This window comes from Bos indicus x Bos taurus, chromosome 5 (assembly GCF_003369695.1).
Source record: "Bos indicus x Bos taurus breed Angus x Brahman F1 hybrid chromosome 5, Bos_hybrid_MaternalHap_v2.0, whole genome shotgun sequence".
Taxonomy (NCBI): Eukaryota; Metazoa; Chordata; class Mammalia; order Artiodactyla; family Bovidae; genus Bos; species Bos indicus x Bos taurus.
Window position 1 is genome coordinate 93,451,237 of NC_040080.1, and position 15,421 is coordinate 93,466,657.

Here is a 15,421-nt window from a genome sequence, read left to right on the forward strand (position 1 = left end):
TGGGAAGAACATCCTTGGGAGAAGTTTTTTCACTGGGGCCAAAGTAGTTTTATTTTTTCCCACCAAATGTAACCAACCACCCCACAACTTCCAGCACCTATGAGCTCCCCTTCACAGAGGCACAACAAGCAAAAGTAAAAACAGGCTATCAGTTCTGAATAAGGAAAGAAAAGAAATGTAGCAGGATAGAACAAGGCTAGATACCAGCCAAGGCAGCGTTTCTCCAAGTGTGGTCTTTTGCGCTCCTTCGTCAGCTCAGCTGAGGATTCACTCGCCCACCCAGCCCGGTGCTGCCGCTGCTCCCCACGCAGCCCAGGTCATCCTTGCACACTGTTACCTTGAGAAACTCGCCCTCAGGTGGTAGGGGGAGGACTGCATGTGAGCCTCCTGAGGCCCAGGCTCCACATGTCCTGGCCTGGGGCAAAACAAACTGACCGGTGTGCTCTCAGGTAAGACTTTATTGTAGACCTGGCTGGGAGAGCCCCCACTCCTCGTGAGGTAGGGAAGCAAGGTCGCAGCAGCAGGCAGCCCTTTCAGTGCCCCCTGCCCGGCTGTAGCCCGATCCACCCCACGCCTCAACTCCTTTGGTCCCAGAGAAGAGCCCTGCAGTGATTTTCTCTCCCCACTTCAGAGAACGGGGCTGTCTGCCTCTTGAAAGCGGGGGTTGACAGTGGTCGTGATGGCGCTTTGGTAGAGAGGATTGTGGTCCTGCGGAAAGAAGTTGCCAGTGATGAGGAAAAGTCCCAGGACTCCTCTTTTATCTAGTTCTAAGAGGCCAGCCTAGAACTTGAGCAGGAACCCCAGGAACTGATGAAATGAGCAGAGGAACCAGGGTAAGCCTGCAGAGGAGGCACAGGCCTGGGGTGTGGGGTGTGTAGAAGGAATGGGGTGGAGTTGGGGATGGTGAAGCAGAAAGCAAAACCCCTGTAGCCAGGGGAAGCATGGAAAACCCCACCCAGTGGGGGAGGAGGCAGGCTCCTCACCTGCTTCCAGTTGAGATGCTGCCGCTCCTTTTCAAAACGATGGAATTCTCGGCGGTCATAGATCTCCACCGAGAGCCGATAAGCGAGGACCAATCCCAGTCCCACCGCCACGATGCCCCCCACACAGCCCAGCACAATGATTCGGGTGTGGTCTGCTCCCTCTATGGGGAAGAAACAATGGACTTCTGGGGGCCAGGGCCTAGGAATTGATCACCCGTCACCCACAACGTGTCCAGCCCCATCAGCCTCCCTAGTCTTGCCTGTCATTGAAAACAAAAGGAACTTCCACAGGATCAGGGTTATCCCAGCACTCAGGGCCTCAGCCAGGTCCACTTGATCCAGCATCTGCACTCTGCTTGCTTCACAGCTCTGCTTCAGTCCCCAGCCTGATTGCCTGGCGTTTTCACCTCCAGAGTTCTGGCCCCCTACCCATTAAACTTGCAGGACTTCATGTGGCATGTCCACAGTATCCCTGCCCACTTACCCTCTGGAGGTCTCACTGTGAGCACAACTCTGCCTCCAGCTTCATCCTCTGCCAGAAAGAAGAAGAGCTGGTTGTCCTGGGTTCTCTCTTTACACCAGCTGTCATCCAGGGTAGGGGTCAAAACCAGAGTCATGTTGGCGTGGGCACACGCTGTGCTGCAGTTCCTGGCCAGGGGACCAGTCCCAAAGGCTTTGCACTCTGCACAGTCCCTGTCCAGTGGGTACCAGTAAGTTACCAGCTGGGCAGTTGTCACCCAGATGACCCACAGAAAGAGCAGGTGGGCAGGAGGGGCTCAGTGAGCCCTGTTCCCGAGGTGCAAGGCCTGAGGGCTCACCTGTGTGTCTCGCATGGTGTCTTGCAGCCTGAGCATTGATCACAAAGGGCACCATAGTAGCCGTCGTCGCACTGGCAGCGGTCGCAATTGCAGTGTCCGTGCCCATTGCAGAACCCTCCGTCAGGACTGACACAGTTGTCCGTGTCGCCACTGCATTCACATGCTCTGCCCGTGCGGTTGGCGTGACAGTGACACACTCCACATTGGCAACGGCCAAAGCCTGAGGTAGGGCCACACAGAGGGTGACAACCATCCTCCACAGCCACTGGGCACCACATGCCATCACGGGCTGCCTAGAGCTGATCTGCTCCTGTGCATCCATTTCCCTCTCGAGTGTGTCAGACAACTTCCAACCCCTATATCACAGCCTGATTCCTGCCCTTGGTATCAAGAAGTTCCCAGAGCCTCAACGCCCTTGGGGGGCCACTCTGACCCCACCCTTCTCCTCAAGTCTCCAGGTACCTCCACAGAGGATGCCTTCATGTCGCTCACAGCTGGCATCGTCACACTCGCACAGGCGTCCAGAGCTCTGTCCACTGCAGGTGCAGCGTCCACACTGGCATTGTCCCCTCCCGCTGCACAGGGGCCCTGTGCCGTTGGGGACCCGGCACCCAGACTCCAGATCTGGGGAGGATAGCTCAGCCTCCGAACACTCACAGAGTCGACCCAGGCGGCCGGGGACACAGCTGGGAGGGGAAGGGAAGAGAGGGAAAGGGGGGATCAGAGAATTTGACCATGTCTTGACCTGCCTTTCCCCAAACCCTCTAAACCTAAGATCTCAAGATAGCTGGAGAGAGAGCGAAGCTGAGAGGAGCATGGACTATAATGGAGTTCCGAGGAGTAGAAGAGCAGGGAGAGTTGCAGCAGAGGGAAGAAGCTTCAGGAGGTGAAAGTCAGGGTCGAGTCTTGGAAGGTCTACGAAAAAGATACCTAGAGACAGAGTCGCAGGTGGAGGGATGGAGGACGAGGTGGGAGTACGGGGGAGCCATATGGGTGAAGGGAAGTAGGCCCTCACCTGCACACCCCACACTGGAGGTGCCCCTGGCCATCACTGCAGTGAGGAGCCTGGAGCTGGGCGTCGCTGCAGTTACAGTCACACACTGTGTGCAACTCCACAGTCAGCTCCTCAGAGAAGCCACGGGCTCGGAACCTCAGCAGATGAGGCTCTGGGAGGCAGTGGGTAGCTTGGAAAGTAACCCAAAAATTCACCTGAGGACAGGGCAGGGGGGAATCATACTAAGAGCCCATGAGCACACACACTCCTGTGCACATACACACATCGCAAAGCCATTGGTCATCCAGAACACTACTTAGCAAATGAAGGGGCAGGGTCATGCTAACACCCATCTCCTAGAAACATTTGAGGAAGCTGCTCATTAAAGTGTCTGAGAAAGGACAGGTGGAGGACACCCCAGGCTTTTTACATTGTTTCCCAGGCCTGTACCCCCCATCCCCTCCTGCCTGCTCAATTTCCCGCTCCCATCCCCACACCCTTCCTTCTCACCGTCTGGTTGATTCCAACTTGGTTGCACTGTACCCAGTCGCCAGCTTCACTCAGTCTCTTCTCAGAATCCCCACATTGAGATTCATAAGAGATGCGGACCCCCGGAGGGAGAAGAGAGTGTTCGTGTTCGAGGGTCACAGTGGATGACAGTCTCTGGGGAAAGAGCGAGAGAGAGTGACCATGTGAAGGCCAGTTACAACTCACACCCTCTCCAGCTGTTCCACATTCTGCCGGAACCCCACCCTCAGCCCACCTGGGGGCTCCTTCTGCTCTGCCCAGTCAGGAGGAGTTTCTGCAGGAAGGACCTGGGATGGCCTTGAGCGAGAACACAGGGTCCAGAGGTTTCCAACACGGCATCTCAGTGCCGCTGCGGCAAAGACCTGGTGGGGCTCAGGGGCTAGCCAGCGCTGTACACATGCAGTAGCTAGGTTTTTCAAACCTCATGTCTGGACATGTCATCTGTGAGCATACAAGGTCTAAAGAACAGATTCTTTCCATTGAGTTTGTCCTGGGAAATTTGATATTGTCTCACATTTTCTCACCATGGGTTTAGAACACAGTCTCTGTTATCAAGAAGCCTACAGTCAAGTTGCAGAGATAAGACCTAACTCCAAGAAACATGAATTTTTATGGTTCTGTCTACCTGTAAAATTCCATGGTTCCTGTGAAGAATATCTCTGAATTATTGATAAGCTTATAGTGAAGGCAATCTCCAGATATGACATTCTTTGTGTATAGACAAGTGCCAGCCCTTGCATCTGTTATCTGTGTGATCTTAGGCAAGTCACTTAGCCTCCTCCCCATGGATAAAATTAGAATAATAGTTTCCAAGCAGGGAGGGGGTTTAGTGGAGTAAATGAGACAGCAAACAGTGTGTACTTGGGATGGTGCTTGGCATGAAATAAAAACTCAATCAATGTTAATTCCCTTTCTTGCCCAGAGCAGTGCTTCATGCTCTGTAGAAATCAGGCACTTAAGATTTATGAATGAGTGCAAGACTGAGTGAGCTGTTAATGACAACCACACACACAGACTGTGGGCAGGAGCTGTGGGGTGTGATACCAACAGGCGATTTTCCTCTTGGTTCTGCCATCCTACCTGGGGGTCCCTTTCCACTTTCCCCAGTGCCCCTCCCCCCCAGCCCCTCACGTTATAAGCATCCATGATGAGCTGCACCACATTGCTGGAGTCCTCACTCAGCTCCCCCACTGCAGACTTGGGAATCAGGTTACTCAGCTCCTGCGATGGGGGGAGTTGAGGGAAATGGTGGGTCACAACTCTCAGGAAATAAGCTTGCCGTGGGCGGGGGGCGGGGTGGGACTCTGGAAGGAGGGCATATCGGGAGAGGAAAATGGGCCTTTGAGGGAGCTGAGAAAGGCTGGGCATGGGAGGGTTTGGCATTCACACAGCTCTTACCCGGTAGACAGGTAGTGTGGCACTGGTGACAGCAAAGATGGGCTGAATGTTTGCCGCAGACAGGGCCTGGGCTACTTGACCCACAGAAGGGTAGTCCTGGAGCAAGGAGTGGGGACAAGGTGAGTACCCCAGGCCCCCCTCACAGAATGCAAGGTGCCCTGAAAATCCAGGGTTCCACCAGCTAGAAGGAGGGGAGGGGCTGGGAAGTGGAGGGACATGGAGAGGAGGAGCTGCTGAGGAGGATGGCAGGGTGGCCACCATAAGGACAGTGAGGCTACAGGGAGAGGTCCTGGGAGAAGAGGTGTGGCTCCCACGGGGAGGGTGGGGAAGGGTGGCGACTCACAAACTCTGGGCTGCGACTGTAGAGGCCATTGCTGTCCAAGTGGCAGTGCCCGTCGCTGGGCATGAAGATGCCGCCCAGCTTGCCGTCCCCAGCTGTGTGGAATGTGTCATCTGACGTGAACACCAGCAGGCGGGACACATTTCTCCAGCCAATCTGCTTCTGGAGTGGGGTGGATGGGAGGCTGTGCACCTGAGCACAGAGGGCCCTTGAGCTACCCCCACCAGCTCTACTAGCCAAAGATGTGGCCGGCCTCATTCTGACTCAGTTTGTCCATCCCCCTGTCTCCAGCTGCTTGCTTCTCCCCAAATAGGGTTGCTGCTAGTAGAGGCCTTGTAAATTAGAAAAGTATGCCTCTTCCTCTAGACATTTCACTCCAAACCACCAGGAAACTGTCAAAATAAATGTGCAAACTACAGGGACTATAACACAAAGGGCACCCCTAGAACTGTGCACTGACTAACCACAGCTGCCCATCTTGGCTCCAACCAGCTCATCCAACTCAAAGACCCTCCCCGCCCCCTCACCTGGCAGAGGGCAGCCTGCAGAATGGCATCAAAGCCACCTTCGGGCAAGTCCAGGTTGCCGGACACGTTCTGGCGTCCCACCTCCCGCTCGAAGGCCTCTGCATCCCCAGTGAGGGACAGCACATGGTGAAAACTGAAGGGTGGCTGGCAGCTCTCCAGCCGGGAGGGGCAGGGGTGACGAAGCTTGGAGGGCACTGTGCTCACGAAGGGCAGCACCGTTTTGTCCACGAAGGAGCCAAAGCCTGGGAGGAGTCATGAAGGTAGTGCCAGATGTCACTGGGTGGGGGGCCACTGCTAAGGACTCAGGAAGAGAGTCCCCAAAAACTGGGGTGGGGGACAGTCACAGAGGAGCTAATGGGAGAGGGTGGTCCTAAAGGGCCAGGGACCCAGGACCCAGCAGGGGCAAAGGAGCGAGTGCACAGGCTCAGGGAAGTGGGGAATGGATATGAGGAGGAGGACATGATGGTGGCAGGCAGGGGTTTGGTGGAAGCTAAAGAAGCCTCGAGTGTGCAGTGTAGTAATGGCAGCAGCAGCAGAAGATGAAGCAGGGATGGTGGACAGAGGGATGCAAGCAGGTGCGGCAGGGATGGTGCACTTAGACCTTGGCCAGGAGACGAGGCATCAGGGGAGTGTCCAGGTGGCACGTCTAGGGCATCTCCGATGCTGGGAGCTGTCTGAACAGGCTCTCCAGATTCGGGGCCTCAGTTACCCTTCCAGTAAAATTAGGGGTACTACAGGACCCCTAGCTCTGACCTAGAAGATGTCTCTGGGGATAGATATCAGGAACCCGTGGCCTGGCCAGGTCTGTTAGAAACCAGGAGAGGGCACAAGTGTTTCGCCCCTTCATTTCTACGCCCCAGGTAACCGGCTTGCAGGAAAAAAACCTCAGGGCAGCCTCTCACCTGAGTCTGCCTGCTCTCTCTCCCCTTGAGAGCACAGTTTCACTTAAATAAACCCTCGCTTTACTTTCTTATCCTGTGTTTAGTCACTCAGTGGTGTCCGACTCTTTGGGACCCTATAGATTGGAGCCCGCCAGGCTCCTCCGTCCATGGGATTCTCCAGGCAAGAATAATAAGTGGGTCGCCATGCCCACCTCCAGGAACCCAGGTCTTCCTCATTGCAGGTGGATTCTTTTTGTCTGAGCCCCCATGGAAGCCCAGGACTACTGGAGTAGGTAGCCTATCCCTTCTCCAGGGAATCTTTTCGATTATTTTCTTGGAGTGTGGGGGGTGGGCAGGAGAGGGCAGGTGAGGCCCTTGTGTGTCCTAGGCATTGGCAGAGGGTGGGGTGCGGCTGGTTAGAGGCAGAGGGCAGGCAGGAGCGGGCAGGGCTCCGCGGGGCTTACCAATGCGCACGGAGTCAGTGACCTCCTGCAACCGCACCAGCAGCGCGTGCCCGAGCTGTCGCACGCGCTCCAGGTCGTCCTTCATGGAGTAGCTCAGGTCCATAAGGTAGTACAGGTCCACGGGGTATCCCTCAGCTCGAAGGAAGCGGACCCGGAGCTGCTGGGGCTCCCCTGCGGGTAGAGGTGATGGGGAGGTCAGCGGGGCGCGGTGGAATCCCAACCCCCGGCCTCACTGCCCATCACCCCTTAACTCACCCGGCCGCAGCGTGACCCGGACCCGCTGCGGCGCCAGCTGGGTGGCCCCCTCGCCGCGGGTGCCCTGGCTGAGCGGGTCATCCTGCAGCACCTCCTGCCGGCCGCGGGGCTCCTCCAGCTCCCCCGGGAGGCAGCCCCGGGCCAGCAGCTCTTCTCGCCGAGCACAGCGCCGCGCCTCCGCCTCCCCGGACGCTGTGAAGTTCTGCGCGGCAAGGGGAGGCGCGTGGGGAACCCTGATCCCCCGAAACCCTCAGCCCGGCTCCCAGAACCACCCTGCCGTCCTGGCCACTTCCAAGCCCTCCCCTGTTAGGCAACTCCCTGAGCCCCGCACCCACCCCCAATTCCCTCCCCTCCCTTCCTTCCACAGCTACCCTCGAACCTCGTACTTACTTCCTTGTCCAGAGCCCACTTCCTACAGCATCTCCCTTCTCCTACCCTCATCTCGACACCCCCTTTCCGCCAGATACCTACCTCTCACCTCCCACAGCAGGACAGAGTTCCTGCTGAGATCTTAGGGACCTCACTACCATTAAAAAAGGAAGAACCTGTCCTCCTAGTCCACCCTCGCCCCGCCCCGCCCTTCCCTGCTGCAAACTCAGGCCAAAAAAGGAAGGGGGTCAGATTAAGACAGTTTCTGGGAAGGGAAACGATAGGGACAGAAGAGAATACCCCCTTCTCCTCAGTGTGTCTGGTACCCTGGGACTGGCTGGGGAGCCACAGGGGAAGGAAATGGTTAGAGCAGCTTCTCAGCTGGCCCAGGTGCCAGCCAGGCTCTGGTCTGGGGACTGGAGGAGACTGACTCGCATCCAGCTGGCCCAAGAGTCCCTGCCTGGCTCCTCTGGCCTGGCACCTCTGCTCTCTGCCTCCCACTGACTGTGTCTTCCCCTTCCAGGCCTCCCAGATTCACTACGTGCCTTTCTCCTGGATCCACTCAGCTCTGGAGCTCTGTCTTCCCCCCATGAGTGTGCCCGCCTTTCTTATCTCATCTAACTCCCCATTTCCTGTGAGACGGTTCTGCCCCATCCCCCCAGCTCAGGCACCCCTTTTGCTCTGCTACACCAGAGCCCTGTCTCTTTAAGGCATGAACAAAGAACAGCTTTGTTTGACCAGCCAGGAAGACACCCTCTCCCCCACCCCCCACATCCTTCTTGCCACTTAGGTAGTTCAAGCCTTTGCCCCAAAGCCCATAGGCTTCCAGCTCCTTCCAGCCTACCCTCCCAGTCATAGGCTGCTGCATACCCAGGAACACACCTCCACCCCCAACCCAGATCCAGAAACCCAATCACACACTTTTGCAGTGGACTGACCCCCAACATGATAGTATGTGGAGTTGGGGCCTTAGAGAATAAATTAAGGTTAGATGAGGTCATGTGAGTAGAGCCCTCATGATCTGTTGATTAGATCCCTGTAAGAAGAAACACCAGAGAGCTTGTCTGCAGCCCATTAGCAAGCCAGGAAGAGAGCTCTCACTAGGAACTGAATCAGCTACCACCTTGATCTGGGATTTCACATCCTCAAACAATTTGTTTGTAAAATAAATTCCTGTCACTTAAGCCCCCCCCCACCCCAGTCTATGGTATTTTGACAGCCCCAAGCTGACAAATACACTTTCTCATGGATATACCCACAAAAGATCCCTCTCGCTATACACAAACAAGAGTTCAGTAAGAACATGCTTCCTCCAAGTTTAAGGTCACAAGTCTTCTCCATATATACACAGATACACAGATGCAGACAAACATGTATGCAGAGGACTCTTGCATGCATGTGTGTGCCCACACACATGCAATCACAGACAGAAGTCATATGTGCACAAACTCAGTCATATACAGGACTACAGAGCGTACCCAGAACGTCACACATGTACCCACACAATCATACTTGTATATCCAGGTTGCACACATTCACACACACACACGGTTCAGAGGTCACAGGCCCATCTTTACCAGTTGCTTGCACCATGCACAGCTCGGGTGTGAGAGGATGCACTTTTGGCAGGAGGGAGCTGGCTGGCAGGACCCTGGCAGGGACAGATTGGGATCCCTCCACTCTGTGGCCTCCTGTGGGGATGAGCTCTTGGCGTCCAACTCACTTTCACCTCTGCTCAGGGCCAGCAGGAAAACAAGGACCATTGACAAAGCCACCATGGTCTGTAATAGGATATAAAGGGGGTCACGTGGGTCCTCAGGAAGGGCCCCCAAACTCTTGGTCCTCTAAACTTAGCCTGTGGTTGTCCCTCTGAAAACTCTACCCCAACTCTTTATCTCCCCCCATAGTTTCACTTCCCCCTGTGGATTCAGCAGCTTCTTCAAAATGGCAGGAAAAGGCACGTCTCAGGCTGGGGTAGGAGCCTTGGAAAAGACCTGTCCCTCCCGTGTGCAGACTTTATGAGGCCAGAGTGGGCAAAATGGCCTAAGCAAGAATCTGGAGAGGGGACATGGATGCAGGAAGGTCTGCACACAGGGCTCTTCACCAATTCCAAGCTATAGTGGAAAGAGAACAAAACAGAGAGGAAATGGACCAGGTCTGGTCCAGTCTCAGTCACTCACTGGCTGGTGTCAAGTCAGACTTTCTCTCTGAGCCTTAGTTTCCATAACTTAAAGTAAGTGAGCTGAAAAAAATAATCTGACAGTCCTTTTAGCTTTCATAACCATGGATTCTAAAGGAAGAGGGCCAGGGGCTCTAAATAAGGGGGGGGGGGTGGGAAGTCAGGGATTAGGAATGAGAGGAAAGAATGCTGGAGCAGATGAGGGAGTATGTGAAAAAGGCAGGGAAATCAGCTGTAATTGACCAAAATGACAGCAAGAGGAATAACAATTAGACCTTAAGAAGAGCTGTCTAAAAGTCTGAGATAATGAAGAAAGGAAGGCCAGAGTTGGTAAATTTTTCTCTTTACTGTACATTGCACAAAGGGGATCTAGAGTTTTGGAGATAGAGCTTGAAGTCAGGGTAATTCCTGGAATGACCTGTATGGAAGACCAGGCAAATTTGAGAATTTTAAAAACTTATTAATTGGGACTTCCCAGGTAGTCCAGTGGTTAAGAATCCGCCTTCCAATGCAGGGGATGCAAGTTTGATCCCTGATTGGAAAACTAAGATCCCACACGCCACAAGGTCACTAAACCCACATGCTGCAACTAGAGAGGCCTCTGTGCATCTCAAGTAGAGAAACACCTACTTGCCGCAACAAAGAAGAGCCTGCACACCGCAACCTAGCACCGCCACGAAACAAAATGGAAACTTACTAATTAAAATTTGAATAGGCAATTCAATATCACATTTCAAAAATCAAAAAGTTAATCCCAATGGCCATTTTTATAGAAATGCAAAAGGTGATCCTAACATTCATATAGCATTGCACGAATAGCCAAAACAATCTTGAAAAAGAAGAACAAAATTGGAAGACTCACACTTCTTACTTTCAAAACTTACTACAAAGCTGCTGTATTCAAGATAGTGTGGTATTGGCATGCATGCTCAGTAGCTTCATCATGTCCAACTCTTTGTGACCCTATGGACTATAGCCCGCCAGGCTCCTCTGTCCATGGGATTCTCTAGGCAAGAATACTGGAGTATGTTGTCATGCCCTTCTCCAGGGGATCTTCCAACACAGGATCAAACCCACATCTCCTGTATCTCCTGCACTGCAGGCATATTCTTTACTCACTGAACCACCTGAGAAGCCGATAGTATCAGCATCAGTTCAGTTCAGTTCAGTCGCTCAGTTGTGTCCAACTCTTTGCGACCCCATGAATCGCAGCACACCAGGCCTCCCTGTCCATCACCATCTACCGAGTTCACGCAGACTCACGTCCATCGAGTCGGTGATGCCATCCAGCCATCTCATCCTCTGTCGTCCCCTTCTCCTCCTGCCCCCAATCCCTCCCAGCATCAGAGTTTTTTCTAATGAGTCAACTCTTCGCATGAGGTGGCCAAAGTACTGCAGTTTCAGCTTTAGCATCAATCCTTCCAAAGAACACCCAGGGCTGATCTCCTTTAGAATGGACTGGTTGGATCTCCTTGCAGTCCAAGGGACTCTCAAGAGTCTTCTCCAACACCAGGGACAAGCAAAGAGATCAATGGAATAGAATTGAGAGTTCAGAAATATACAAATCTAGACTTGCCTGGTGATGCACTGGTTAAGAATCTGGCTGGGGACACAAGTTCGATCCCTGATCCAGGAAGATTCCACATGCCACGGGACAACTAAGCCTGTGTGCCACAACTATTGTGCTTGAGCTCTAGAGCCCGCAAGCTGCAACCACCAAGCCAGTGTGCTGCAACTCCTGAAGCCCATGTACCTAAAGCCTGTGCCTGCAACAAGAGAAGCCACCCCAATAAGAAGGCCACGCACTGCAACAGTAGCCCCTGCTCGAAGCAACTAGAGAGAGCCCTTGCAAAGCAAGGAAGACCCAGCCCAGCCAAAAGCATTAAATAAATAAAAGAAAGAAATATACAAGTCCATCCCTGTATGGCCAATTGATTTTCAACAAAGCTGCCAAACCATTCAATACAGAAAGAAGTCTTCAGCAAAAGGTGCTAGAATGACTGGATATCCACATTTAAAAGAATAAAGTTGGACTTCTACCTCACAACATACACAAAAATTAACTGAAAATGGACCAAAGACCTAAGTATAAGTTCATAAACTATAAACTCCTAGAAAAAAATATAGGGGTAAATCTTCATAATTTTGGACTTGACAATGGATTCTTAGCTATGACATCAAAAGCACAAGCAACAAAAGGAGCTAGATAAACTGAACTTCAACGTTTTAAACTTTTGTGCTTTAAAGGCCATTATCAAGAAAGTGAAGAGACAGACCACAGGATGGGAGAAAATATTTGCAAATCACATATCTGTCAAGTATCCAGAATATATAAAGAACTCTTACACCTCAACAAGAAAGAGAAAAACAACCTACTTTTAAAATAAGCAAGGGACTTAGATGTTTCTTTAAAGAGGATTGATAAGTGAGGAACAACTGAGTAAAAAATGCTAAACATGATTAGCCTTCAGGGAAATGCAAATCAAAACCACAGTGAGATACCACTTCACACCCACTAAGATGGCTAGACTTAAAAAAAAAAAAACACACAGAAAATAAGTGTAGATGAGGATGCAGAGAAGATGGAACCTTCATACATTGCTGGTGGGAATGTAAAATGGTACAGCAACTGTGGAAAACAGTTTGGTGATTCTTTATGAAGTTAAAGCACAGAATCACCCTGGTACTTGACAATTCTACCCCTAAGGATATCCCTAAAAGAACTGAAAACGGATGTTTAAGCAAACACAGACTTGTGCAGGACTCTTCATCGCAGTACCATGTACAATAGCTGAAAGGCAGAAACAACCCACCTGATGAGTGCCCACCAGAAATGCCTACCTGATGAATGGATAAAATATGGCATAGCCATACAACGAAATATTATTTGGCCATAAAGAAGAATGAAGTATTGATACATGCTACAACATGGATGAACCTTGAAAACACGATGTTCAATGAAAAAAATTAGTCACGGACAAGCACATATTATACACCTCCATTTATATGAACTAGCCCAACTAGGGAGAAAGCAATGGCACCCCACTCCAGTACTCTTGCCTGGAAAATCCCATGGCAACTTAGCAACGGGGTTGCTAAGAGTCAAACACGACTGAGCGACTTCCCTTTCACTTTTCACTTTCATGCATTGGAGAAGGAAATGGCAACCCACTCCAGTGCTCTTGCCTGGAGAATCCCAGGGACAGGGGAGCCTGGTGGGCTGCCATCTATGGGGTCGCACAGGGTCGGACACAACTGAAGCGACTTAGCAGCAGCAGCAGCCCAACTAGACAACTCCATGGAGACAGAAAGTAGCTTAGTGATTGCTAACAGTTGGGGAGAAGGGGAGGATGAGAAGTGACTGCTTAATGGGCAGTTTCCTTGTGAAGTGAAGAGAAAGTTCTGGAACTAGATAACAGTGATGGTTACATAGCATTGTGAATGTACCTAATGCCACTGAATTATACACTTAAAATGGTTTAAATGATCAATTTGATGTGTATTTTAGCACAATGTTAAAAATCAAAAAGTTAAGATCGTGAGAAATGCCTTCTCCCATTCCCAATCCACCCGTTTCCACACTTACACCAAGCAAATAACCATCATTTATTAGTATTTTTTGTTGCTTGTCATCTTTCAAGAGATTTTTAGTGTATATACAAACTAACATGAACATACGTATAGTCTTCAAGTGCTAGAATCCAGTGATGGAATTCCACAGATGCTAGAATACTTGGCACCCAGTTTTGCATCTTCCTCAGTTTCACTACTTTTCTTGGAGTTCCTACTGCCCAAGAAATAAAGAAATCCCTTGTTCTGTATAGATTTCCATTGCACGGATATGTCATGTTGTATTCAGTCTTTGTGATGAGAATTTATGTTGTTTCTAATTGTTCACTATTATAAACAATACTGCAGTAAAAATACCTGGATTTATCATTTCACAGGTGTGCATGTTGTATTAATAGGATACACCCTGGAAGAGGATTTGTAGGGTTAATAAATAGGAATCATTTGTAATACTGGTGAGCAGTGCGGGCATAACCGACATGACCTCCTGAAGGGCTGCAACAGTTCCCACAACCATCAGCAGTGCATTTGAAATGCCAGCTCACTCTTTCAGGAAGCATCAACATCCTTCTCAGCCTGGGCTGAGACTCAGTACCAGACACTCGACGAGGGGTTTGGGAAGGGGTGGGGTGTCAAGCCGCTGACCGCTCCCGTCCTGCTCCCCACCACCTGTGACCTCAGGCGTAGTAGATATATATTTAACAGAGCCTCCACCCTCTGCGAGAGAGACGAGCTCAGGGCTAATCCTCTGCTTAACCTCAGGCTTGCTGGCTCGGCTCGCCTGTGGTTGCCCAGGCTGGGGATGCTACAGCACGAACCGAGTTTTGACTCATCTCTCACAGGTGGGGCTCTGGGCCACACTGGTTCCCCAGGAGTTGCTCATCTCCCCTAAATGGGGCCCCAGACATGTCCCCCCAACCCCCTTCTCCCCTCCTTGGGATGCAGGACTTGCCACCAATTGTATCTTAATCTGTCTTTCCCTTTCTCTCCCCTTCCTATTCAGAAATCTGATTACACCTCTAGTCTGCTTTTCTCTTCTCCATTTCTTTACAGTTCTTCATTTTACTTCCGTTCCCCCTCTGATCCTAAACATAGAATGGAGAAATCTATTTCAACCCCGTTTTTTCTCAGATGGAAACCTGAATCCCAGAAGTGGTGAGGGACTTGCCCAGGGTCCCCAGCGAACTTGAGCAGAGGCAGGGGCTGACACCGACCAGGTCTCTCACTTTGTGCTGCTTTCCTCCCCTCCAACCCAGGCCCCATCTTCATGGGAAGTTTCACCTTCTCTGCATCAGTCCCCATGGGCTCTACCTAATCCCCTTTCTCTTTCCTTGGGGTCTTCTTTGATCTTCCCCCTTCGCTCCCTCTGGGTTGTCCATTTTCCCAGACTTAATTCTGACTCCAATACCCTATTGCCCCCCCAGCAGCTGAGAAAGAGAGCATCCTCCTCACCCATCCAGAATTCCCAAGTCAGGAGGAACCTCTGCTGCCCACTTAGCGTCACGAGGAGGAGACAGAACTGAGCCACTGAGCCACTGTCTCCAAGGAGTGTGGGATCTGCCCAAGGGGAGGAGGCCTGAGGGGAGCACAAGGCATTAGCAGGCGTAGCGGCTGGGGAGTAATATAGGGAGAACCTTACCTTGTATTAGTCCTTGACACATAGCCGTAAAGCAAATGATGGGCTCATACATCCCCGCCCTCCTTTTCCTGTCTCCAGTCCCACTCTGGGGAAACCAACCCAGGAGAGATGGGTGGGGGGAGGGAGGGTTTGTGAAACTCGGTGAGGGGAAAGGAACAGGAGATGTTGGGAATGCAGAGAAGATTTCAGAGCCCTTCTCAAGACTCAGCTGAACCCTGGGTGTCTTCGGGCCACAGCCCTCTTCCCAGGAGGCTGGGACCAGGTGGGGCCTGGGTGGGTAGCGAGAGGAGGCAGAAGGGCTGGTGCCCTGGTACTCACAGGTGCGTGCTTGCGTGCGGAGCAGCCCTTCCTCCGGCAGTAGCAGCAGCCTTTGTGTACTGATCTGGGACGCTGCAGAGGAGGAAGTGACACACCCCGGGGTGGGGGAGACTTGGGGGTGCTGGGGGTGACTGATCTAGGAGACCACGGAGCAGATA

The 15,421-nt window shown here is 52.0% G+C and overlaps 1 protein-coding gene across 2 annotated transcripts; it reads right to left on the reverse strand.

Annotated features, from left to right (window-relative positions):
• Positions 1 to 24: 24 nt before the first annotated feature.
• ITGB7 (integrin subunit beta 7) lies at positions 25 to 15,385 on the reverse strand. 2 transcript variants are annotated; one of them, XM_027542986.1, is made up of 16 exons: positions 15,264 to 15,355; positions 14,759 to 14,882; positions 9,135 to 9,338; positions 7,189 to 7,390; positions 6,934 to 7,104; positions 5,589 to 5,830; positions 5,065 to 5,223; positions 4,722 to 4,817; positions 4,455 to 4,544; positions 3,306 to 3,458; positions 2,817 to 3,010; positions 2,264 to 2,487; positions 1,802 to 2,021; positions 1,468 to 1,676; positions 984 to 1,144; positions 25 to 708 (listed from the first exon to the last, which is right to left on the reverse strand). In XM_027542986.1, the coding sequence occupies exons 3-16, from the start codon at positions 9,333 to 9,335 to the stop codon at positions 628 to 630; spliced, it is 2,403 nt and encodes an 800-aa protein (XP_027398787.1). In that variant the 5' UTR covers positions 9,336 to 9,338; positions 14,759 to 14,882; positions 15,264 to 15,355; the 3' UTR covers positions 25 to 627. The 2 variants fall into 2 exon arrangements, with proteins under 2 accessions (XP_027398787.1, XP_027398786.1); XM_027542985.1 differs by lacking the exon at positions 14,759 to 14,882 and having other exon boundaries at positions 15,264 to 15,385.
• Positions 15,386 to 15,421: the final 36 nt, after the last annotated feature.